Below are 20,873 nucleotides of genomic sequence, written 5' to 3'. Positions count from 1 at the left end.
CTGCCAATTCCCCAAAAAGACAACCAGTTTCTCCAAAAGGCTTACAGGGAAGCACAATTTTGAGTCTATGAACTTTTTCCACAGTCTTGGGTGGTGTACATAAGGGAAATGCACTGTTTTATGAGAAATGTAAACATTATTCAGTCTCATGAAATTTGAGTAATGTGACCAATAGAGTATCTTTTATTATTTTGCTGTTCTTTAATCTCAGAATGCTTCTTAATCTTAAATGATTCATGTACTACATAAACACAGCCAATTCCCATTTTATATTGTTTTGGACTTTATTCTTGAAAGCACTGATCTGTTTTGAAGAGGAATTGCATAATCTAGTAACTTTTTCTACAACATCCCTGATTTATGTAGTCATAACATGGTGAAATTTAGTTTTATTGGGTTTTTAGTTTTACTCCAAAAATCCAAACAGGCAAATAAATGTTGGGTTATATTTCTCTCTGTTTATCACCAGAAACATTCTTTAGTCAAGCTACATTTCATCAAGAATTTTTTTACCTTCACGAATAAGGGAGCTGATTAATTGTGACTAAAGATGTGACTTTAGGTCAGTGACAGCGCTCAAGTACAAGCTGAGAGCAAAACTGGCATTTTAGAATAGGTAGCTGTCTAGAAATCAACAATTAAATGTTTTCAGGGGACACCGGAGTGCTGGGAGAGCCTGCTTGACATGTGACAGACCGCAGGACATCACCTGTGCACCGATGCCCGCGGCGCGTAGAGGAACAACTCGGCTGCCGGAGGAGGAAAAGAGCGGGGTAGGTTTTCACAGCAGCGGGATCACTCGGGCGGCTCGCCAGCGGGGCCATCCTGCAGCAGGCGCACGGGACGGTTCGCTCCGAGCGCGCTCGGACCGGGGGAAGGCAGGGCGGGGGCGGGAGCGGCCCGGCGTGCCCCGGCCCCTCCCCGCCCGCCCACTGCGGGGAGCGGCGGGCAGGGCCGGGCAGCGCCCGCAGCCGCCGCCGCTCGCAGCCGGCATGGGCCCCCGCGGAGCCGGCTGCCTGCTGCTCTGCTGGGCTCTGGCCGCCGTCCGCGCCGCCCCGCGCAGGACACCCTCGTTCGACGGGCACGTCGCGGAGAACCGGCCGGCGGGCACGCGGGTGCGCGGGCTCAGCATCCCCCTGACGCGGCTGGGGCCCGAGCCTTGGTGCGCCAAGGTGCAGGGGCGCCGCTGGCACCTGCAGCTGCTGGGCGAGGGACACTCGCACTTCCAGGTGTCGCTGGACGCGCGCACGGCCCGCGTGTGGCTGCGCACCCGCCGCCCGCTGGACCGCGAGGCGCGGGCGCTCTACTCGCTCCGCCTGGCGCTGTGCTGCAAGCGCTGCGCGCCCCAGGGCGCCGCGCCCGCGGAGCTGGCCGCGCTCACCGTGCGCGTCCTGGACGACAACGACAACGCGCCGCGCTTCGTGGGGCCCGGCTCCGCGCAGCTCCGCGTGGAGGAGACGCTGGCGCTCAAGTCACAGGTGTGGCAGGCGCGGGCCGAGGACGCGGACGCGGGCGCCAACGCGGAGCTGCGCTACTTCGCCCTCCCGCGAAGCGCGCACTTCTTCGTGGTGCCGCGCAGCGGACGCGTGGTGCTGGTGAGCTCCCTGCTCCACCTGCGCGCTCCCATCCCGCTGCGCCTCTACGCGCGGGACCGCGGCCGGCCCGCGCTGCTCAGCGAGCCCCTGGAGCTGGAGGTGCTGCCGCAGCCCAAGCGCCTCCCGCCGCCGCCGCCCCGCCGCCGCCGCGCCGCGCTGCCGCCCGCCGCGCCCCTGGCGCTGGCCCTGCCCGAGGACGCCCGGCCGGGCACCCGCCTGGCCAGCCTGGCCCCCGCGCGCTTCCCCTCCGCCTGGTTCGAGCTGCTGTCGCCGCCCGTCGAGGAGTCGCCGGTGAGCGTGGAGCGAGAGAGCGGCGAGGTGACGCTGCGCGCGGGCCTGGACAGGGAGGCGGTGGCCACCTGGGAGCTCGTCGTCCGCGTCCAGGAGCGCCGAGGTGGGTGTTCGGCAGTCAGACGAAGTAGCGGTCTTGTCCCACCAGGGAGTCCGAGGAGTTTGTCTCCAGGTGACTGGAGACAAAGCACCTAACGGTGGTTTAGCATCAGGTGTCATATGCAGTGTTGAGGAATGTAGTTTTGGTCCTTTAGATCTGTAAACTATTAGTATTAAAATCACTGGAAGTGACAAGAGGCACTGTGCAGTTTTGGAAAAGTGGACTGTACAGCTGTGTGAAAATGCTTGGAGCAGGAAGGTGTTCAGCAGAATTTAAGTGTTTCACAGGTTAGAATTCTTGGCCGTTAGTGAGTGGTTGAGGCACAGCACAGGTGTTTGCTAATAAAATATTCTCTATAGTGCTCATCCTGTAAGTGCCTAATTTGAAGCATGCAGCTGAAGCCATTGAGTTTTGAGTCATTATTAAAGTTGAGTGTGTTTGACTCACAAGCATGATGTGGGGCTTTGCAGAACTGGAACCCCTGTGTTTAGGTAGCTATTCTTTTTAAAAAATATCTCAGGAGTTAATGTACACCATTAAAATGGCATGTCTGTGCTTAAATTGTCATTTTTCACAAGCTCTTACTCAAGTTAAATACAATTGCTAATTTCGTTTGCTGATTACACATATTGCTTTTTAAAATTCTCTTTTCCTTTAATTTTTGATGTTGGTTAGTACTTTTCACCTATGAAAATACAGATTAGTTTAAGCATACTTTTAATTTATGAATGGCGGATATCTCTACCCATTCACCATGTTGCTTTTTTAATTTTTATGTTACTTGTGATTGTAACAAGGTTGCAGAGATTGCCCAGAATGAGTGTTCCGGAGAAAATCTTACCAGAAGACATGAGTGGTTGGCCTGATTTCATCTTGGAAAGGTTCGGGAAGGCTTTGGCATGATGAGACTTTGAGTGGCTGTGGAAGCGATAACTGCTCAGGGTGATTTCCCTGAGCCACAGAGCAGCGCAGGCGGGAGAGATGAAAAGCTTCCCACGCGATTCCTCTCCCTTACCGCGGCCGCTGCTGGCTGAGGGGCAGCCCACAGGAGTGAGAGGCAGATTATTGCTCGGTGTCTGCGCAGTCCCTGGGGCTGCCCGCGGGGCTCTAATTAGCGCTGACAGTTTCGGTGACACGGATGCTTCCCCCTGCGGAGCAAGGCTACCCCAGCAGCTCCTTTCGCTCGGCTCCTGGGGAGCAGCTCTCAGATCCTCCTCCCGCTCTCTCGGGGGTTTTGTCGTGCCTGTCGCTGTCGCGTGTTGGTGTCAGTCACTTGCACTGGCTTTGTGCTGTGTCCCAGCCTGAGCTTTGGCTGCAGACCAAGGGCTTGACAGACCAATTTCCAAAACACAGCAGTTTGTGTGTCCTACTCCCGCTAGTCAGTCTTGAGCAAGGCTGCCTGCCGAGGGGAATGTCATTGCTCCGAGGCAGTGACAGAAGCCATCGGGTCAGTCCGAGTGTGCTGCTGGGATGTTCACCACTCTGTCATGTAGCTCAAGTTCCAGCCCTTTGCTGGTGTCAGTTCCCTCTGTCAGGATCAAGAAGATGTTGTTAGAGAAGTGGTAGCTAACCTTGCCCCAGGTTACTGCTGGTCTCACCTTTGTGATCGTTTTTCCCTTACCTAGTCTGAATATAGAAGTCTGAGATTGCCTGGAACAAAGTTCGTCATTCTGTCATGCCCGAGATTTCACTTCCAGGGCAATGCTTGCTAATGGAGTTTAAAAAAATCTGAAACAAGTTTTAACTTAATTTCAGGGATTTCTTTTACCATCATGTAGTTTCACTAAGTAGTTTGGAGCATTTTCCACTAGCCTAATGTATTAGTGCTGGTACTATGTAGTATCAGAGAATAAATCTCTAAAAAATATCTAGGACTAGTTCTGATTCTGAGATAAGGTATGCAGCAATTAATTGTGGACCATCCAAATGCCATACTTTAGGGAGTGATGATTTTAAGTTTCATGGTTTAAAGGAGACCAAATTAAAAATACATCTTAGTGCTATTGTTTTCATCAGTTAAAGGTTAATAATGACTTGGTACTTTCAAAACTCCTTGAAGTTGCAGAAAGCTTTCATAGTCCTTTTATAGGAGTTAAAATACATTTAACATTATACTTTGAAACAGATTTAGAAAGTTCTGTCTCTCTGCTTACTCACAGTCCAAACTGCAGTAATCTGAAAAAAGAAAACCAAAAGGAAGGGATAGGAGAAAGATGCCTAGCATAACTATGTCTTTTACTTAGTCTGACATAGTTGCAGAATATTGCAAAGCCTCCAGCTGAAAACAAAGTATTTACAGAAGTGAACTTTCAGGATGAATTAAAGTGTGGAGTTGGCTACACTGAATTTTGTTGTGAATAAAAGTGCAAGTTCAGGTTCTTTCTCCAGTTTATTTAGTTTGCTTTTAACATTTGTGATCACTTATTTTACATTACAAAAAACCGTAAGCATTTCAGTAGCTGTGGGTTTCTAGTATTAGAGCTTATGGTATCAGGTGTCTATTTATTTTCAAGTGGTATATAAAGTTGCATTAATTTCTTCAATAATTTTTTTTCACTTTCCACTCTTCTTGCTGCCTGGTAACTGTGAACTGAAATAAACCAATAATTCTGTCATGATGCTCTTCTTCAACCCAGGCAATGATGTTGAGGATAAGACAAGATGTTTAAATACTTTAGCATACAAAGTCTACCCTCTTTTCCTTTATATTTTCAATGTAGTTTATTGTGATTCATTTGTAATGTGTACTTCATTACTTACAGCAGTAAAAAGTGCTTAAAAGCATTGTGCCAGAAATGATCCTAATACATCTCTGGGCACATAACTAGTTTTGTGTGGGGTCTTTTATATATATATATATATATATATTTTTTTTTTTTTTTTTTTTTTGTCTTATGGACCATTTTCAAATTAGTAGCAAGAAGATGGATATATGGTAATAAAGCAACATTGAGCAGTTTATTCCTAGGTTGTGACAGCCTCCACTCTTTAGCTCATAAGTGGGACTGTGTAGATGTTCTTTGCCCAAATTCAGTTTTCCTCAAGTGGCATGCAACAGGCTGCATGTTTGTTTATTTTTCCCCTTTAGCTAAAAGAGAATTTTGAATATTTTCCTGTTTACTTCCTCTCAATTCTGTTGTGGATAATCAGCACAGCAGTGTGTGCAGGGCTGGGGTTCCAGCAGCAACCAGACCTTTAGCATCTCAATATCCAGACATTTCCCACATGCTGATGACAAGGAAGGGTTTGTCTCTCGGAGTTGTATTTTGTTGAAGGTGTGAGTTAAGGGAGCTCACTCCACTTGGCCTGGCAAGTACCTACCAGTGTCACACACTCACTCATCACTGCCTGGAGTATTTCCTGGTAGACCACAGCCTTTGTGCTGCTGTATGTTTACCCATGTCAGGGGTAGATTTGAGGGGTCTTTGCAGTATAAAGAACTTTTCAGCATTCAGGGTAGAGATTTTTTGCAATGCTGCAGTTGAGCTCTAAAATTGTGGTAGTGATGTGCACAAATCACTAATTATTATCATTACCAGAGCATTACATGCTGTGGTTGCTTTGTGACCAAACATATTTTGCTTATCAATGTAATGGTTTTATTTTAATGTAGATGCAAAAAAAAATAATCTTTTTTATCCTTTGAAATAACAATTTGGTCTGTTTTACTGCTACAGTAAAATTAACTGCAGTCTGTAGAGGAAATACTATGTTGCTAGTTCTGTTTATTCATTGTGTATCTCTCTGGGGTTTTTTATACTTTGTAGACTTAGTTTTATCATACTTTTTGTTTTCTGGAGGCCATAATAAGTCACTAGAAAGTAGCAACAGAGAAATCGGGACTTTTTTTAATGGAATGGGTTTTGTTGGTGGTGTGGTGGTTTTTGTTGGTTTTTTTTTTTTTTTTTTTTTTTTTTTTTTTAATGGAATGGTTTCTCTTGTGCCTGTGGAGGAGTTCCAGGGCCTGGACAAGAGGGGACATAGTGCCTTGGTTGGTATTTCAGCTTCAGGTGAGCTCTTATCCAACCTGCACTTGAACACTGCCAGGCTGGGATCATCCATAACCCCCCTGAGATGCCTGTTCCAGTCTCTCACCACCACATTAAAAGATTTCTTCCTAACATCCTAACCTAAATTTCCCCCCTTCCAGTTTGTACCCATGACTCCTTTTCTTGTCACTGCAATTCCAGAGAAAGGGTGTTCCTCTGGCTTCCCTGCAGGCTCCTTCAGATACTGGAAGGTGCTGTGAGGTTCTGCCTTGACACTGGACAGGGAAATCAGTCTTGAGAGCTGAAAACACTGGGAATTGAAGAATGGCCTGGCAATCTTTGTTTTTTGTAATTAGCAAACATTTTATCCAAAAGAAAATAAACCAAAATACAAACTTACAACTGCAAACCAAAGGGAAACACCAGAAAACCCCTGTGCATTAGTTTGTGCCATGAAATGCTAAAGAGAATGCCAGAATTTCACGCCTTAACCTGTTTTTTGGCACATGCTCCTTGAGGAGGAGTTTCCTCTGGTGACCCATTGATCCCTCAGCCCTGGGTTATATTCTTCAGTTAGCCTTGCCTGGAAGGACTGATGGTTATGCTCATGATTTTTTGGTGGCTTCTCAGGATTTTATGCCATTCAATTTATTGGGACACGATTTACTCTTTGCAAAAGCATAATGCTATTTTAAGTTTTTACTCAGTGAGCAGAAGGTAAAATTTCTTAGACTGTCGTACACATTAATATTTCAACATGGGGTAGCATTTAATTTGAGAAGGAGCCATTATTATTCCATAAGTGCTTGGGGGAAGTGCATTAAAGATCCCACCTCTCTAATCCTGCTGTCTCAAGCTCTCTTGACCTTACTTGATCCATGGGTATTAGCTTTGTAATCTCCTGTCGTTCATTTTTTCTCATCAGGGATTCACTGAGGGTGATGTTTGACATGCCTTCCAACAGTTAACAGCATCTCTTGTATTTTAAATATATTTATCCTGTTTAAATCAACATAGAGAGTGGAGATCCCAATTTCAGTAATATTTTCACCTTGAAGGATTTCGTGCTTGGAAGTCAAGGATCATCTGTTTTAATTTTATCTCAGGCCTTAGTCCCTTACTAGCTGTATTGATTCTGGGGGGATCATCCCTAAGAATGAAGTAGCTTCTGGGTGATGTTTTGCCTTTTAGATTTCTTATTACCTCTCATGAATTACAGCTGTCAACAGTTACACTTCAAGCTGAGCTTAAGTTGTTAAGTTGAAATCACTATCTATTATCCAGCAGATGGGTTTCATTAAACAGCAGTGGGCTTCATGCACTTAAGTAAAAAAAAAAAAAAAAAAGAAAGTGTTCTCTGTGCATTCAGGACAGCTATGGGTGTTTACAGGCTTGGAATGTTACTGATTTGTGGCAGAAAGGAATGTCTGAGGAAGCTGTGGAGCACCATCTTGATGTTTGATCAGTCTGAATATTTTGAAATTTTCTGCTTTCTATTCCAAGCAGTCAGATTAAAAATATCTTCCTGAGACTGCTATGACTTGAACACCAAAGCTGTTTAGATCTTCTGGCTGATTATCACCTCAAACATTCAGTTTCTACAAAAGAAATGAACTTCCTTTTTTCTCAAAATCTAACTAAATTTCAGCACAAATTTGACAATTTGATAGAACAAATAAATTATAGAACATCCAGGCCGGGCTGGATGGGGCCTGGAGCAGCCTGGTCTAGTGGGAGGTGTCCCTGCCCATGGCAGGAGGCTGGAATGAGATGAGCTCTAAGGTCCCTTCCAACCCAAACCATTCTAGGATTTCACAATGATCCAAGGACGTACAGCAGGCTCTGTTGGTGAGGCTACTGATTGTGATGGCATTTTTACCTTTTCTTTTCCTTTTTTAAAATTTGTTCCTCCTTGCACAGGAAAGACTACAGAAAACAAGCTGGATTTTCCCCAAGAAACTCTAAGGAAAATTTTCTGAGAACTTCCCATCCTACAGTGACACAGTAGCTGCTGCTGCTTTAGCCAAGTCCTGTATTTATGATAATGTTTTTTGGCAATCAAAAGTAATTCATTAAGACACATGTTTTGTTATTTAAGGATGTCTGTTGTGATTATTAATTTGCAGTCATTATTTCACATCTGGGCATGCTTGGTTTCCCTGACTGCCATCCTCACAAGATTGATGCCACACTGGAAGTCTCTGGTAACATGGTCATCACCTTAATGTCTTTTAATTGGTTATTTATGCTAATATCCTTTCTGCCATGATCATTGAGCTCCTCTGATGTTTTCTTTACTTTTGTTTTCTGGTTTGCTTTAACTTCTATTTTAAAAGCTGTATGATGGTAAGGAGCAGAGACATGCCAGGCTGTCATTATTCTGTCTGCAAAAAAGATGAGGCATATTAGGAGAGAACATGGGCTGTCCCCAGCTTGAGCCCATCAAAGTTATCTCTTTAGAAGGTTTATGTTTTATGAATGAGCAAACTACTGTACTTAAAAGTAGCCCATCATATACCTCAGGAATTTTCAGAAATGACAGTAGAGAAATGTTTGTGCATAATTGTCCTATTTTTTGAAGGATATACAGTAGGACTGGGTACAATAACCAGTAGCTTTTATCTCATGTTATGGTATGAAAATGGGAAAAGAGATTTCTCCTGATTGCAGCTAGAGGCTTAGGGCATTAAGATATTTTTTCTGAAAACGTATCTTCCCAAACTCTATATTCAGAAGGTATTTTGCATGAAGACATATTATAGAGTGAGGTTTTAAAATAGTGCAGGATGATATTTGCAGAGAGTCTTCAAAACTTCAAGATCCTCTCCACCAACTCCAAACATTTAACTTGGAGTAACCCAAATAAACACCCCAAGTTTTCAAAAAACATTTCTCTATTTAAGGTAAAAAGTAGGAGCAACCTTAAAAAACCCACAAGCCATTAAGAAAAATACCAGCTTGAATACTTAATTTGCTGATGGATTTAGGGCAGTATGTAATAGCAATAGTAACCTCAAGGCTTGCAAGACTTTTAACACTCTCATAATCTCCTTTTAAAAAGAAATTGTAATGACCTGAAAATGCCAGGAGCAGCCTAGCTTCTCACCCCTTGTGGTTTAATCATGATAATACAATACCTCTTCCCTCAGAACATTCAAGGAATGTATAATGTTTGTCCACAATTGCAGAGACATGTTCAGTCAACTACATATTCTCTATTGTCAGATTTTTAAAAATCAGAATGTCTGGCATTGTCAGTTTTATCAATTACACTGATGCAGAGAAGCCTACATTTTCCATGAATATAAGGATTTTATTTTCAAGTCTCGTCTTATAGAATTATCCATTGGATTTTTGAGAGAAAAGACAGTCATATAATCCTAATGCAATCAGAAGTCTGAGAATATGCTGGATTTCACAGATTGACAGCATCTTTTAAAATGACATGGTGAAAAGAGATGGGTTTAGAGGCAGCTCTGACCTCCAGTATTTGAAACTGCAGTCAGACTGTTTCAGCAGGCATGATTTTCAAGGCTTGGTTTAACCAGAAGAGCCTTCAGAAGTTGCTATTAACTGAAATATTAAGTTTTAAATCCTTTGCCTTCTTCCCACCACCTTTGGTGTAACTTTATTGGTAGGTGGGTGAACATTTTTTCTAGTTGCTGTCTGAAATGACTGGATGTATCAGTTTGCAATAGCTCTCTGCAATCCAGTGAGTCTTTCTAACCAGCTGCAAGAGCAGGTTGGAGCAACTGGTTCCTGTTACTTTATGTTAAAATCCCTTCCCAGAAAATTGATGGGGAACATCACAGAAGAGATTTTTCAAATAAGCCTGGATTCAGTAAAGCTGTAAAAACCTAAAACAGAAGAGAACCATTATCCCATCAAGATACCTGATTACTTTTTGTAATTTTCAGTATGTTCTTCCATCTTGACAAGTCTTTAACTGGAACTGTCCCAAGAAGTTAATGATTTTGAGAGGGTTTTCCCTTCCTAAGTGCCTCTGTATATCTTAAATTTGATGTGGGAAGTGTAACCCAGTCTTCATAGTGTGTAAGTATTAAGGCTTTTTCCTGTTTTATTTGGTTGTTGTTGTTATTGCTGTTTAAATGTTTTAGAGACTTTCCCTATTTTTTACTGACTCATTGCCATTTATTTCCATTTTTACTATGATTAAGCTTCCCAGCAAGTTACTTAATTTTTTGTTTGTTTTTATTTTTTTTTCTAAGGGATGAAAATGATGAGTGATGATATACAATGTATTTTCTGTGAGCAGAAAGGTGGCCAGCTAGTGTATTAGCTTTCCTAATGTGGTTGGATTTCAGAGCAAGACAGTATAATAAATCCTTCTGTTTATCAGTTTTCAACCACAGATAGGCATGAAAAATAAGCAATTATAGATAGATACCTATGATGAAGTTTCAGCAGTGGATTATGAAGATTGATTTTGGTGATAGGGAATGAATTTCAGTGCTATAGCTTTTGTCAGTAATATTAAGTTAAAAGGAAGTAATTCCAACTGGAGGGAATATCAGAGAGAAAAAAAGCAGACTTCAGGATGAGCTGCCCTAAGAAGGATTTTTGATGATACACGAATTGACTCTAATAGGGAATTAAGCAGCTAAAGTAGGAAAAACCTCTGGACTAGAGTTTATAATTTTAGTTTTAGTTTCCTGTATAAATTGAAAAGAGAGCTGTGGAGGGGGCTTAGGTTTGATACTGCAAAGGGCAAATAAGTGGTGCTTACAAATATGTGGGAAAAGCAATCTGCTTATAGAACCTGTTTTCATTAGTTTCCATGCTGAAGAAAAATAAGAGGAAAGATAGTTTCTGATTAAATAAAAAGATGATTTTACCCTTTTGAATAGGAAGTATTATTTTCTCTATGACTTTTAAAAATACTCAATTTTGACATAAGGTATTCCAGTGTTATGTTACTGTCATGTTCATGATCAGCAAGGCCCATTTTTTGTTTTATCTCCTCTTGCTCAGTATCTGTGAGAAAGCAATTTAAATTTTTCTGTTGTGTGAAGCTAGGGAAGAAAATCTGTCAAATGCAAAATCTGTGTGTGTGCCAACAATCTAATTAGCAGAACCATTCTTTGAGGATTTCTTTTGAATGGATGACATTGTGTAAGATATCTATGGTGTGCCTGGCTTGAAAGTCAACCATCTAGCATTTTAATATTGAGACAGTTGTAATTGCTACTGTGTTACACAAGAGTTAGAAATTCTTTTTGGGAAGATGAAGCCTGGGTCAGATTCCTGACTTAGGGGCTCAGCAGTGCTTGACTTACACTGCTGGATGTAGTGGCAGGTATCTCCACTGCTTGTCAGGGACTGGTATTGGGAACAGATCATTTCAGTAGAACCTCTCTGTGTGTTTGTAGGTCTTAACCTAAATCCACAGAGGATTATCAGTTTTAAGCTGTTTCAGCTAAGATTTGAGTGGAATTGTAACATATTATTTTCTTCCATAATGTAGCAATATTACTGCACATATAGTACTAATGAACTACTATTAACCATAATATATGAATGCAGATTTGTGATAATGTACTGTTACTTTTATATACTGATGTACACATTAATATATCTGTAAGGTACATATGGGGGATGTTTTGATGGACGGAGGCATTGAGACACCTGAAGTATAGCAAGGTATATATTTCTAAAATTTCTATCCATCCACTCTCCTAAAGCACAGAAAATTGTCATAAGTAAGAGAGAAAATTAATTTTATGTACCTTATTCAAAATGAGTTGAAAGTCTGGTTTAAGGTCTGGTTTAAGGTCTGTTCTGCAAGCAAGCAGCTGTGTCAGTTACAAAACACAAGAGACTGCCTTTTGTGTGTGTCATGGTAATTACAGTCAAGAAAAACTTGGAAGTACTTGCTGTGCTAATTACAATGTGGAGTTATGCTTAAAAAAAAATCATGTTCACGAACACGTACTTTGAAATGCTTAATGCTTTGTCCTGCTAGACATCCACATATTACACAGACATTATTGTTGCTGTCAGTCTCTTCATCACATTGGTTGTCCTCTGGCAAGTCCTTGTCTGTCATGCTTCGCTGGACACCCTGATGTTGTTCCACAAGTTGTCAGGTCACATTTGTAGGTCTCTGCAGAGAACTCCAGTCCTGGTTGGTGTTTCTGCTGTAGTTTTGCCTTTGATATATGGCATGCAGTCAAGGGAAAATTTACTTGCAGTCATTTTCCTTCAGACTGCCTTTATCTGGGAAATCATGATGATTTATTCAGCATTTTGTCTTATGAATCAGATTGTCTGGGGTTGATGGAGGAAGATAATATACCAATAAGATCTGTGGAGTCATATGCAGTGGAAATGAATGCTGGTCAAGAGAGGCACTTAAATGCTGTCTCTTCCATTACCTGCACTGCAGTTCCTGCTGACTGTCCTGACTGTCCTAACAAAATTGTTAAGGTTATTCACATGTTTCAGAAGTAACCAACATACTGCCGAAAGCTTTGGTCTTGCCAAGATGTCAGAATGACACCAAGGTCTCCTAAATGATAAAATACAAGTACCTGGAGGAATGTGCCCAAGTCCTTTGAGTTTTTGAGCAATGAATTTTGATAGAGCATGTTTGGATTAAGCTTAGTCCTTATGCACTTCTGCACAGTTTTCTTACAACTGTTTCTCAATTACAAGTATGTTCTAAGTATCAGCATATTCATTTTCAGTGAATTGGCATTGGTTGAGTGACAAAAGTGGGATTTGTAACCAGATTTATTACTACTTCTTCAATAAAAACGAATTATTCTTAAATTGGGACTTACTTTTTGACAGAGGAATACATAATGCATGCATGTTAGGAACTCTAGCAGGACTTGAACCAGAGTGAGTTCATGGGCTGATTAGGAGAATGATTTCCAGACTCCAGAGAGACAAACATCAGTAACCTTTCTGCTCCTAGCAGGATTACCAAGGTAGCATTCAAATCCTCAATAGGTCTTGCTATTATAGGGGCAGATTTTCAGAGGTTCTTAACCCAGCTTCTAATTTAGTGCTGCTACTTTAAGCCCACAGCATGCCCAGGCAAACTAGGCTAATAGTGGGTATTTACAAACTGGGGGAGCTTCCACCAGAGCTGTTCTTTTGAGAGGAGACAGGCAACTTTGACATTAACTTCTCCTTTTTGCTGCTACTCTGTTTGGACACATTTTAATTAAAATCTTAGGAGTGTTCAAGCAGTCACTGATTGCTTTTGGCACTTCTCATTTAGAGCTCACCCTGCTGTGTGCTGTGTGGTGTGTTTTAACCTTGAATCAATGTCCAGCACATTCCCTCCTCTGCATTTTCTTCAGGTGTCTTGGACTGGTTGGCCTGGGACTTTTGGGACACACATTCTGACATGAGAACACATGTAGTTAAAACGTATCTGGTACTATTTAGTGTAGTAGTGAGAAGTAATATATATGCTGCTGTTTTTGACGTATTTGGGGTTTTTTAAAGGTTTTTTCAGCTTCTTGTGGCTTTTTTTGTGCTCCCCACAGGAGAAAGCAAAGCAGCTGCATTCAGAGTCTGTCTGAATGCTGAAGGGAATTACACCTGGGTGACTGCAAGGGAAGTGCAACAGCAGAGTGGGCAGCTGTGCTCTCACCTCAGTGTCACCTGTTTTGTGGTGAGGCAGTTTGAGTTTGTCTTTGGAAGCTTTGGCTTCACAGGCACTATTTTAAAGCACATCTGTCTGCAGGAGCTGAACTGAGCATCCTTACACTGGGCCTCCCAACACTTCTCTCTGCAGAGGTGCAGTAATACCTGACACACAGCAGGTCTCACAGTCAGGAAGGCTTTTTAAGCATGGTAACTGGGAATTTTGCCATGAAAATGTCAGAACACGTGTTGCATGTATCCATGTTCCACAGTGGTGCATGTTTAATGGGCAAACCCAATACAGCTTCTTTTTCAGAAAACTGATCAGTTGTGTAATTTACTGTTTGATAAATTAGATATTGGGTTTTGCTGTAGGCGCTGTTTTTTCATATGTGCTACTGTAAAACTGATATTATATTCCCTGGAGCATTAGGTTCTGGGTACAGGGTATAATTACAAATAAATTAATTTGGATTTAACAAGTTACTGTCAATACACTTTTTGTTGCTCTTTAGAGAAACAAAAAAGGCCGTGTACTGACTCACAGGTTTAAAATAGAGATGAATTAGTACAATTTTACAAGGTGAACTCAAGAGAGCCTCAGTGGTTATCCTGGGTGACTGCTGATTTTTTCTGTTAAGAGAATTTTCTGGGTAAAAATAGATGTACTCAAAGGTCATGATGGATTAAGTCTCAGGAATCTAAACTAAGAAACTTCTATTTGACTTTGCCAGGCACAACACCAAGGAGTTTTCTTCCCAACAGCCCACGAGCTGGTTGTTCACAGATGGCAGATTGTGATGTGCTAAACTTGCCACGTGCCAGCAGACAGGAACTCCTGAGTGTGGCAAGCTGAGGCTCAGGAGGTGGTGCCTCTGTGGGAGTGAAAGGAGAATGTCTGTACATGCACACCTCACACAAAGGAACAGACTTGAGTTGGAATGTGGATGATTTTTGTAGAGGGATGTCACACTGCAGTAGAGAGGGACAATGAGTACAGCAGTTCAGCCTAAGTGATCTTCCTGGGAGAACAGGCTTCCTTAGCATTGTCTACAAGATTAGATATTTTGGCAGCACTTTCTACTTCAATATATACTTAAATACTAGCGTTTTTGTATTATTAATTAGATTTCAATTAAAACTGGTAGTTTTAGATGTTCCTTTTTCCACACTGTTTCAGCTCCTGTAGAGCTGTTTTGAAAATAAATTCTTGTTGTATGTTTTCATGTATGTATAAATAATAAATCTACACTGAAATCAAGTATTAACACCATCAACTTTAAAAATTCTGACTTCACATCCATTATTGAGCTTGTGGCTGTCATGCTGTAAGTGTAGATGGCAGTTTTGGCCTGGGCCACATTCCAGGCTGGAGCACAGTGCAGTGCCAGTGCAGTTGTGCTGCCTTTGGGGCTCACCCTTCTGGAGCCAGAGGCATTAAATATGGCCTGCAGGAACATCACCTTGGCTTCTGGCCACAACTGTTTACAAGGTCAGTGACAGTCTGCTGGAAGCCACACTGGCCCACAGGCCCAAGTTTTATTCATACTGTGCTCCCTGATATTACTGAGAATTATCAGTTATAAAAACCCCTTTGCCCCATCAGTGTCTCAAGTGTCCTTTCTGCCACCTTTTCAGCAATACCTGGGTGAAACTTACTAATTCTTAGTAAGCTATTTCTTTAATTTCTTAGTATGCTATTTCATTAATTTAATAATGGTAAAAGTATAATAAATATTTTGTCCTCAATTTTTAAGGATCTTGTGCTGTTGATTTTTGGAACATTTTGAAGTTCCGTTTTGTGGTGGTTTGTTCTTCTGGATTTTGATTGTATGTATTTAATGATATTTCAACTTAAATGGGAATGAAAACTATATTAGGATTTTGGTGAACTTTATAGAAGGGCAAATCACTGGTTAGGGTAGATTAGAGTTTTTTAGCAGCAAGTATTTAACTTTTAAAATTTAGAGTTGCTGTAACTTTGCATAAACAAAACATTTGATGCTTTTTCCCCCCTTCTTCAGAAAAAGAAAACACTTTTTAGAAAAAAAGGTATTTAAGGTTTGAAAATTTAAGAATGTGTGATTTTTCCTAAGAAGAGATCTCAGAGGTATGTGATATGGGTGGCCCCAATCCTGTAGTTCAGCAGAGCTTGTGCTGGTTATTTCTTCCCCACATTGTTTCTGGATGCTGTTCATTCCAGAAGAACGTCAGACTCCAGGTTTTTCTGGATTATGTGCCAGCAGTATTGCAGCAAGTGCACACTCAGGTCCTGATGGGTTCCTGTTACTCTCAGTGCCATCAATTAGCTGTCTAACGATTTCTTCCTTTTGCTGTGACCTTTAGGGAAGGATTGGTACCTGGTGCACATGTCACTTACTGTGACAGATGTGAATGACAACGTCCCTGAGTGGGCCATGGAGCCCTTCCCCTTCCTGGCTGTGGTTTCCCCTGAGGCTGCAGGAGGGACTGAAGTGTACAAGTTGCTTGCTGTGGATGCAGATGAAGGGATCCATGGAACTGTAGAGTATTTTCTCTTGGAAGGTAAATTTTAACCCTCCCATTCCCTGAGTATTATGCCTCATGATTGTGATTTTTTTGTCCTCAGCTTTAATTTCCTTTCCTCCTACAAGAGGTTCATAAACCTTCAGCTCTGTATGTGAGAAAAATCAACTTTTATTGATGTATGGACAGATTTCTTTGCAAAGTTGAGTTCTTGCCCATATGTATCCCTGGAGATGATGGGCACTGGTGCAGTCAGTAATCCCAAGGCTTTGGCAAGGGAATGCAGTGGGGACTGTATTTATGAGACAGTCTGTGGAGGAGTAGTTTGTTGGGTGGAGAGGAGGGTTAATGTTCTTATTCCTTGTGGGAGTCATGCTTCTGGTTCATTTGTAATAAATTTTTAAAGGTCTGGGTTCTGCAAAGCTTGTACAAACTCAATTATAGTATTTTGTGTGTGTCCTTTTAAGAAACTCCTTTTAGTAATGTTCAAAAGTGTCTGGGCAGATGAGGAGCAACAATAACACTCCAGTGGAGTATTTTCTGGTAAGGGATACTTGGGGTCAAGCAACAGCAAAGTTTTGGAGGATAAAAAAAAGATGGACAGAGAGTATTTAGAAGAGCCTTGAGTGACAAGACAAGGGGGAGTGGCTTAAACTGACAGAGAGTAGGTTTAGGTGGGATATTGGGAAGAAATTCCTCCTTGTGAGGGTGGGGAGACCCTTGCACAGGTTGCCCACAGAAGCTGAGGCTGCCCCTGGATCCCTGGAAGTGTCCTGGGTCAGGCTGGACAGGGTTTGGAGCAAGCTGGTGTCCCTGGCCATGGCAGGAGGTAGAATGAGATGGATTTTAAGGTCCATTCCAATCCAAACTATTTTATAATTCAGTGATAACAAATAGTGATAATTGTCTAGAGAGTGAAATAGAATTTTGAAATGCAGTCATGAATGATGACTGTAATGACTGATTTCCAAGTTCTAAACAAACTTTTGAACTTAGTGTGCATGCTGATCCTAAGCCAAAGCCAACTTGGGAATTGACACTGTCTTCTCCTCCTAATTTTAATCAAATAAAAATGTTTTCAGGGGTGACAATTTGTGGACGTGTTCCTTTCAGGTGGCGAAGACAGATTTGAAGTTGAGAAGGACACTGGCTGGATTAAAACCACAGGTTTGCCACTGGTGAGGGACAAGGAGTATTTGCTGACTGTACTAGCAGCAGATAAACTTGGAAGCAGAGGATCCCCAGCCTCTGTTTCTGTGATTGCTGGATTTCGACCACCCCAGTTCACCAACATCTCCTACTCTGTGTATGTTCCTGAGAGCACCCTGCAAGGAGAACCGTAAGTAACAGCTCACAACAGTGCACTGAGGCTGTGCTCCTGCTTTGGACTTCTCTTTGATCTCCCCAGAGCTTTGGTATTGTTTGTGAGTCATAAATTAATACTGTGAGAAGCAATTTAGGTCTCTCAATAGAAGTGATCCAGACACAGTTTGATGATGTATTGTTTTAGTCACCCTTTTAAGGGAGAAGTGCTATTGAATAGTTGTGCTTTCTTACTTTTTGAAATTATATGGAAAGGATTAGATGTTGATTGTTTCTTAACTTTCAAACAAAATGCAGAATACAAATTAGTACTGTTACATCATGAAGCAAGATATCCTGTGTGAAAGAATACATTAATTTAATGTGTCAAATTTGGAGAAGTGCCTTCTCCACTAAGAGAAAATTAGAAAAACTAAGATTCTTTTTCCTGTCTTCATCACAATGACAAACTGAGCTAAAATGAAGATGCTGCAGAACTTTCCATGTTACTTCTCCATCCTTTGTATGACCATGTCAACTGAAGTATCACAGAAAATGTTAATAACATAAGTCCATCTGAACACTCAGTCCCTTCTTTTCCAAACAGTTTTTTTCTTACAACAAATATTTTCTCTTCTGCTTGAATTGAGAATACTTTTTTTCCAGTCAATGTGTTCCTTCTGTGGCAGTTCAACTATTATTCATATTATATTATCTGTCGTGCTGGAACATTCAGTTTTACAGTGTCTAAATAACTAAAAACTGTTAAGATTAAAAAAAAAATCTTGGTAGATAACTTTTTTAAAAAAACTGCAATAAAATTAAATTGCACAGGCATAAAAGAAATGGAATAACTGCAAAATACTATAATGTCCAACAGGTACCTGCTGTCTTGGGTTCAGTAATGTTTAGAATTTAAAAAAAAAATCATAACTTTTTATCACTATTATAAATAGGTTTGCACACCTTAGATGATAGTAGATTATTCAGTTGATCAAATGACTTGGTAATATCCAAAAGAAATGAAGTATTTTGTGTGGTTGTTACATCTAAAAAACTTTGACTATACACAATGAAAGTGTGAAAGTTGTTTCTGTAATGTGTTGGCCAGAAATAGCCATGAAAATCCTTCCATGAAAATCCATATTTAAATTGGACCAATTACCCAAGTATGCAGGTGTAGTGGTTTTGGTTTGCCAAACCAGAACAGAGTTGCTGTCATGCTCTGAATTTCTGGGTTTAGGATTTCCTAATTAGAGCCTGATTAAGGCTGCTGCTGAGCAGAGGAGCATTACTACATCTTTGCCTTCCTTTGGTCTGCCTGTCACACCAGTGAGCTACAGCTGCACAGGCAGCCTGAGCCGAGGAGGTACAAAGATAAAAAAGGCAAAAAAAGTTTTCAGTTGTGTTGTTAAATGTGCTCCCAGCATGGCCTTGGGATTTTCAGTGCTGGAAGGAGGGCAGAGGTGGGTTGAACATGCAGCCAGTACAGGGAGCTGGAAGGAGAGCAAAATAATTCCTGTTGGCAGGAATGCAGTCATGCACTGGCTGAAACTGCCTGTGAGACCTCAGCACAGGAAAATACAGGAGAAAATTGAAGAGAGATAATGACCCACAGCAGTAGTGCACCAGAGGGAAGTGAGGCACAGCAGCGTGGCCATGCAGGGGGATGAAAAGGAGTTTGCACAAAATGAGTTTGTGTTTTTTGACTGTAACTGCCACAGGATAATGTTGGTGTGTCCTCTCAGGAGATGAAATTATTTTTCCTAAGAAACTTGCATGTTAAAGTAAGAGAACTTGAGGAATTAATTTTCTGGCTTAAGTCCTTTAAAAATATTTAGTTTTAAATTTCATCTTTTACTTCTTATTGTGGGTGTTTCCACTTGAAGGCTTTAAACACATTGCACTTCAGTGGAAAAAAGATAGTGTCAGATGAGCTAAGAATATATGTCCAGTGTGAGCTGTAACTCACACTGCTGTTAGGGCCTGGCTTTTATCCTTTTGCTGTTATCTATTGGAACTTTAGGATGGTATGACTGCAGCAAACTTACTGTGTTGTTATTAAAACAAATATTTTTCATCTTGCTTTATCTTTTAGTTTTCTGCTTGAAAACCATCACTACCACAGAAGGAAGTTGAAGTAGGCAAATTCAGTTGCAGCAAAATTTAAATCCTCTGCTCCTGCATTTTTAATCCTTACTGTGTTCTGCTTCCAAGAATCTTTATCTGTTGAACCCCAAGGTGATAGAAGCACTGTGTAACAAAATGCTTGAATTTGGTGTTTAGATACAGCTGTCAGTGAGTTCATTGAGGATACCTCTGAGCAGACCTGCAGGGTTGCACCAGCCTTTCTGATATGCATCGCTTTTGTCATATTTTTCACATTGTCGTGTTATGTCCTTGAGTCCTCTCTTTTTGTTTCTTTTAATGCAGCTTTCTTACAGTCACTGCTGTGTCATATCAAAAGCAATCCCTGAGCTACAGTTTGCTCACTAATCCTGGGGGTCTGTTCAGCATTGATCCGGCAACAGGAGAGCTCAGTCTAACTCGGAGTGTGGATTATGAAGGAGACCCCCACCAGTTCCTCCTTTTGGTCAGGGCAGAGGAGAGTGAGGGGCAGTTCAGCACTGCTGCTGAGGTAGGTGCTCCCCTCCAGCAGCCTGGGTGCATTTCCATTTTCCTTCATCCTTTTGAATCTGGGGAGAATGCACCAGGAGCTCCTGTTTCCCCATGCTGGCCGTTCTGCTGTCCTCTTCAAAAGTCTTTCTGTCTGTGGGGAGGTGTTGAGGAGTGGTTTAGGTACTCTTGGATTTCATTCTTGCAGATGCTCTAAAAGCTGTTTCTGAGGGATCAATATGCCATCCCATCTTAGATCCCAAGCCTTATCTTGGCTTGGGACAACAAGCCAAGATAACACATGGAAATGGGTGTGGCCAAGCCAGACATTTTGTCTTACTCTACTTTTGTCAAGTATGAGGTACATTTGAGATTATTCCACTCTAAAACAAAGGCAGGAATGAAGAATTACTTGTTTTGTATCAAGAACACAAAGTGAACTCATAAAACAAGAAAGTAATAAAAATTCAGTGATATTAAAAGCTGATGGTTTGTGGTATTTTAGAAAGCTGTTTGACACCAAAAATATTTCTTAATATAGTTATTACAGTTATTTGAATTCAGAAATTCACTGAGCTAGGAAAAGCATATGTTATGAGTTTGTTCCTGCTGCAGGAAATAAGATAGGGAGCTGGAGACAGAATTATTAGCATCAAGTGTGAGGACACAGAGACACAGGAAGCAGTATGCCAGTGTAGCAAACACTGGCTGTAGCACACCAGACCCTGATAGTTTCAGCTGACCCTTGTGCACTACAAGATGAAGAATGGTAAAATATGACTCAAAAGAGGATTATGAGATGATTTAAAAATATGTTTAGCCTAGAGGTAGTTTAACTTGTACCTACTTTACACT

General features: G+C 41.5%; 1 protein-coding gene across 2 annotated transcripts in view; it reads left to right on the top strand.

Annotated features, from left to right (window-relative positions):
• Positions 1 to 887: 887 nt before the first annotated feature.
• LOC135279361 (neural-cadherin-like) overlaps positions 888 to 20,873 on the top strand; it is a 79,938-nt gene continuing 59,952 nt past the window's right edge. For both annotated transcript variants that reach the window (XM_064386693.1, XM_064386692.1), the window contains exons 1-4: positions 888 to 1,989; positions 15,942 to 16,139; positions 17,214 to 17,439; positions 19,836 to 20,040. In XM_064386693.1, coding sequence (XP_064242763.1) covers positions 993 to 1,989; positions 15,942 to 16,139; positions 17,214 to 17,439; positions 19,836 to 20,040 — 1,626 coding nt within the window. In that variant the 5' untranslated portion in view covers positions 888 to 992. The remainder of the gene's footprint in view (positions 1,990 to 15,941; positions 16,140 to 17,213; positions 17,440 to 19,835; positions 20,041 to 20,873) is intronic.

This window comes from Passer domesticus, chromosome 12 (genome assembly GCF_036417665.1).
Source record: "Passer domesticus isolate bPasDom1 chromosome 12, bPasDom1.hap1, whole genome shotgun sequence".
Classification (NCBI taxonomy): domain Eukaryota; kingdom Metazoa; phylum Chordata; class Aves; order Passeriformes; family Passeridae; genus Passer; species Passer domesticus.
The sequence above is the reverse complement of the archived record's forward strand: the minus strand, read 5'-3'. Positions and strand labels throughout refer to the sequence as shown.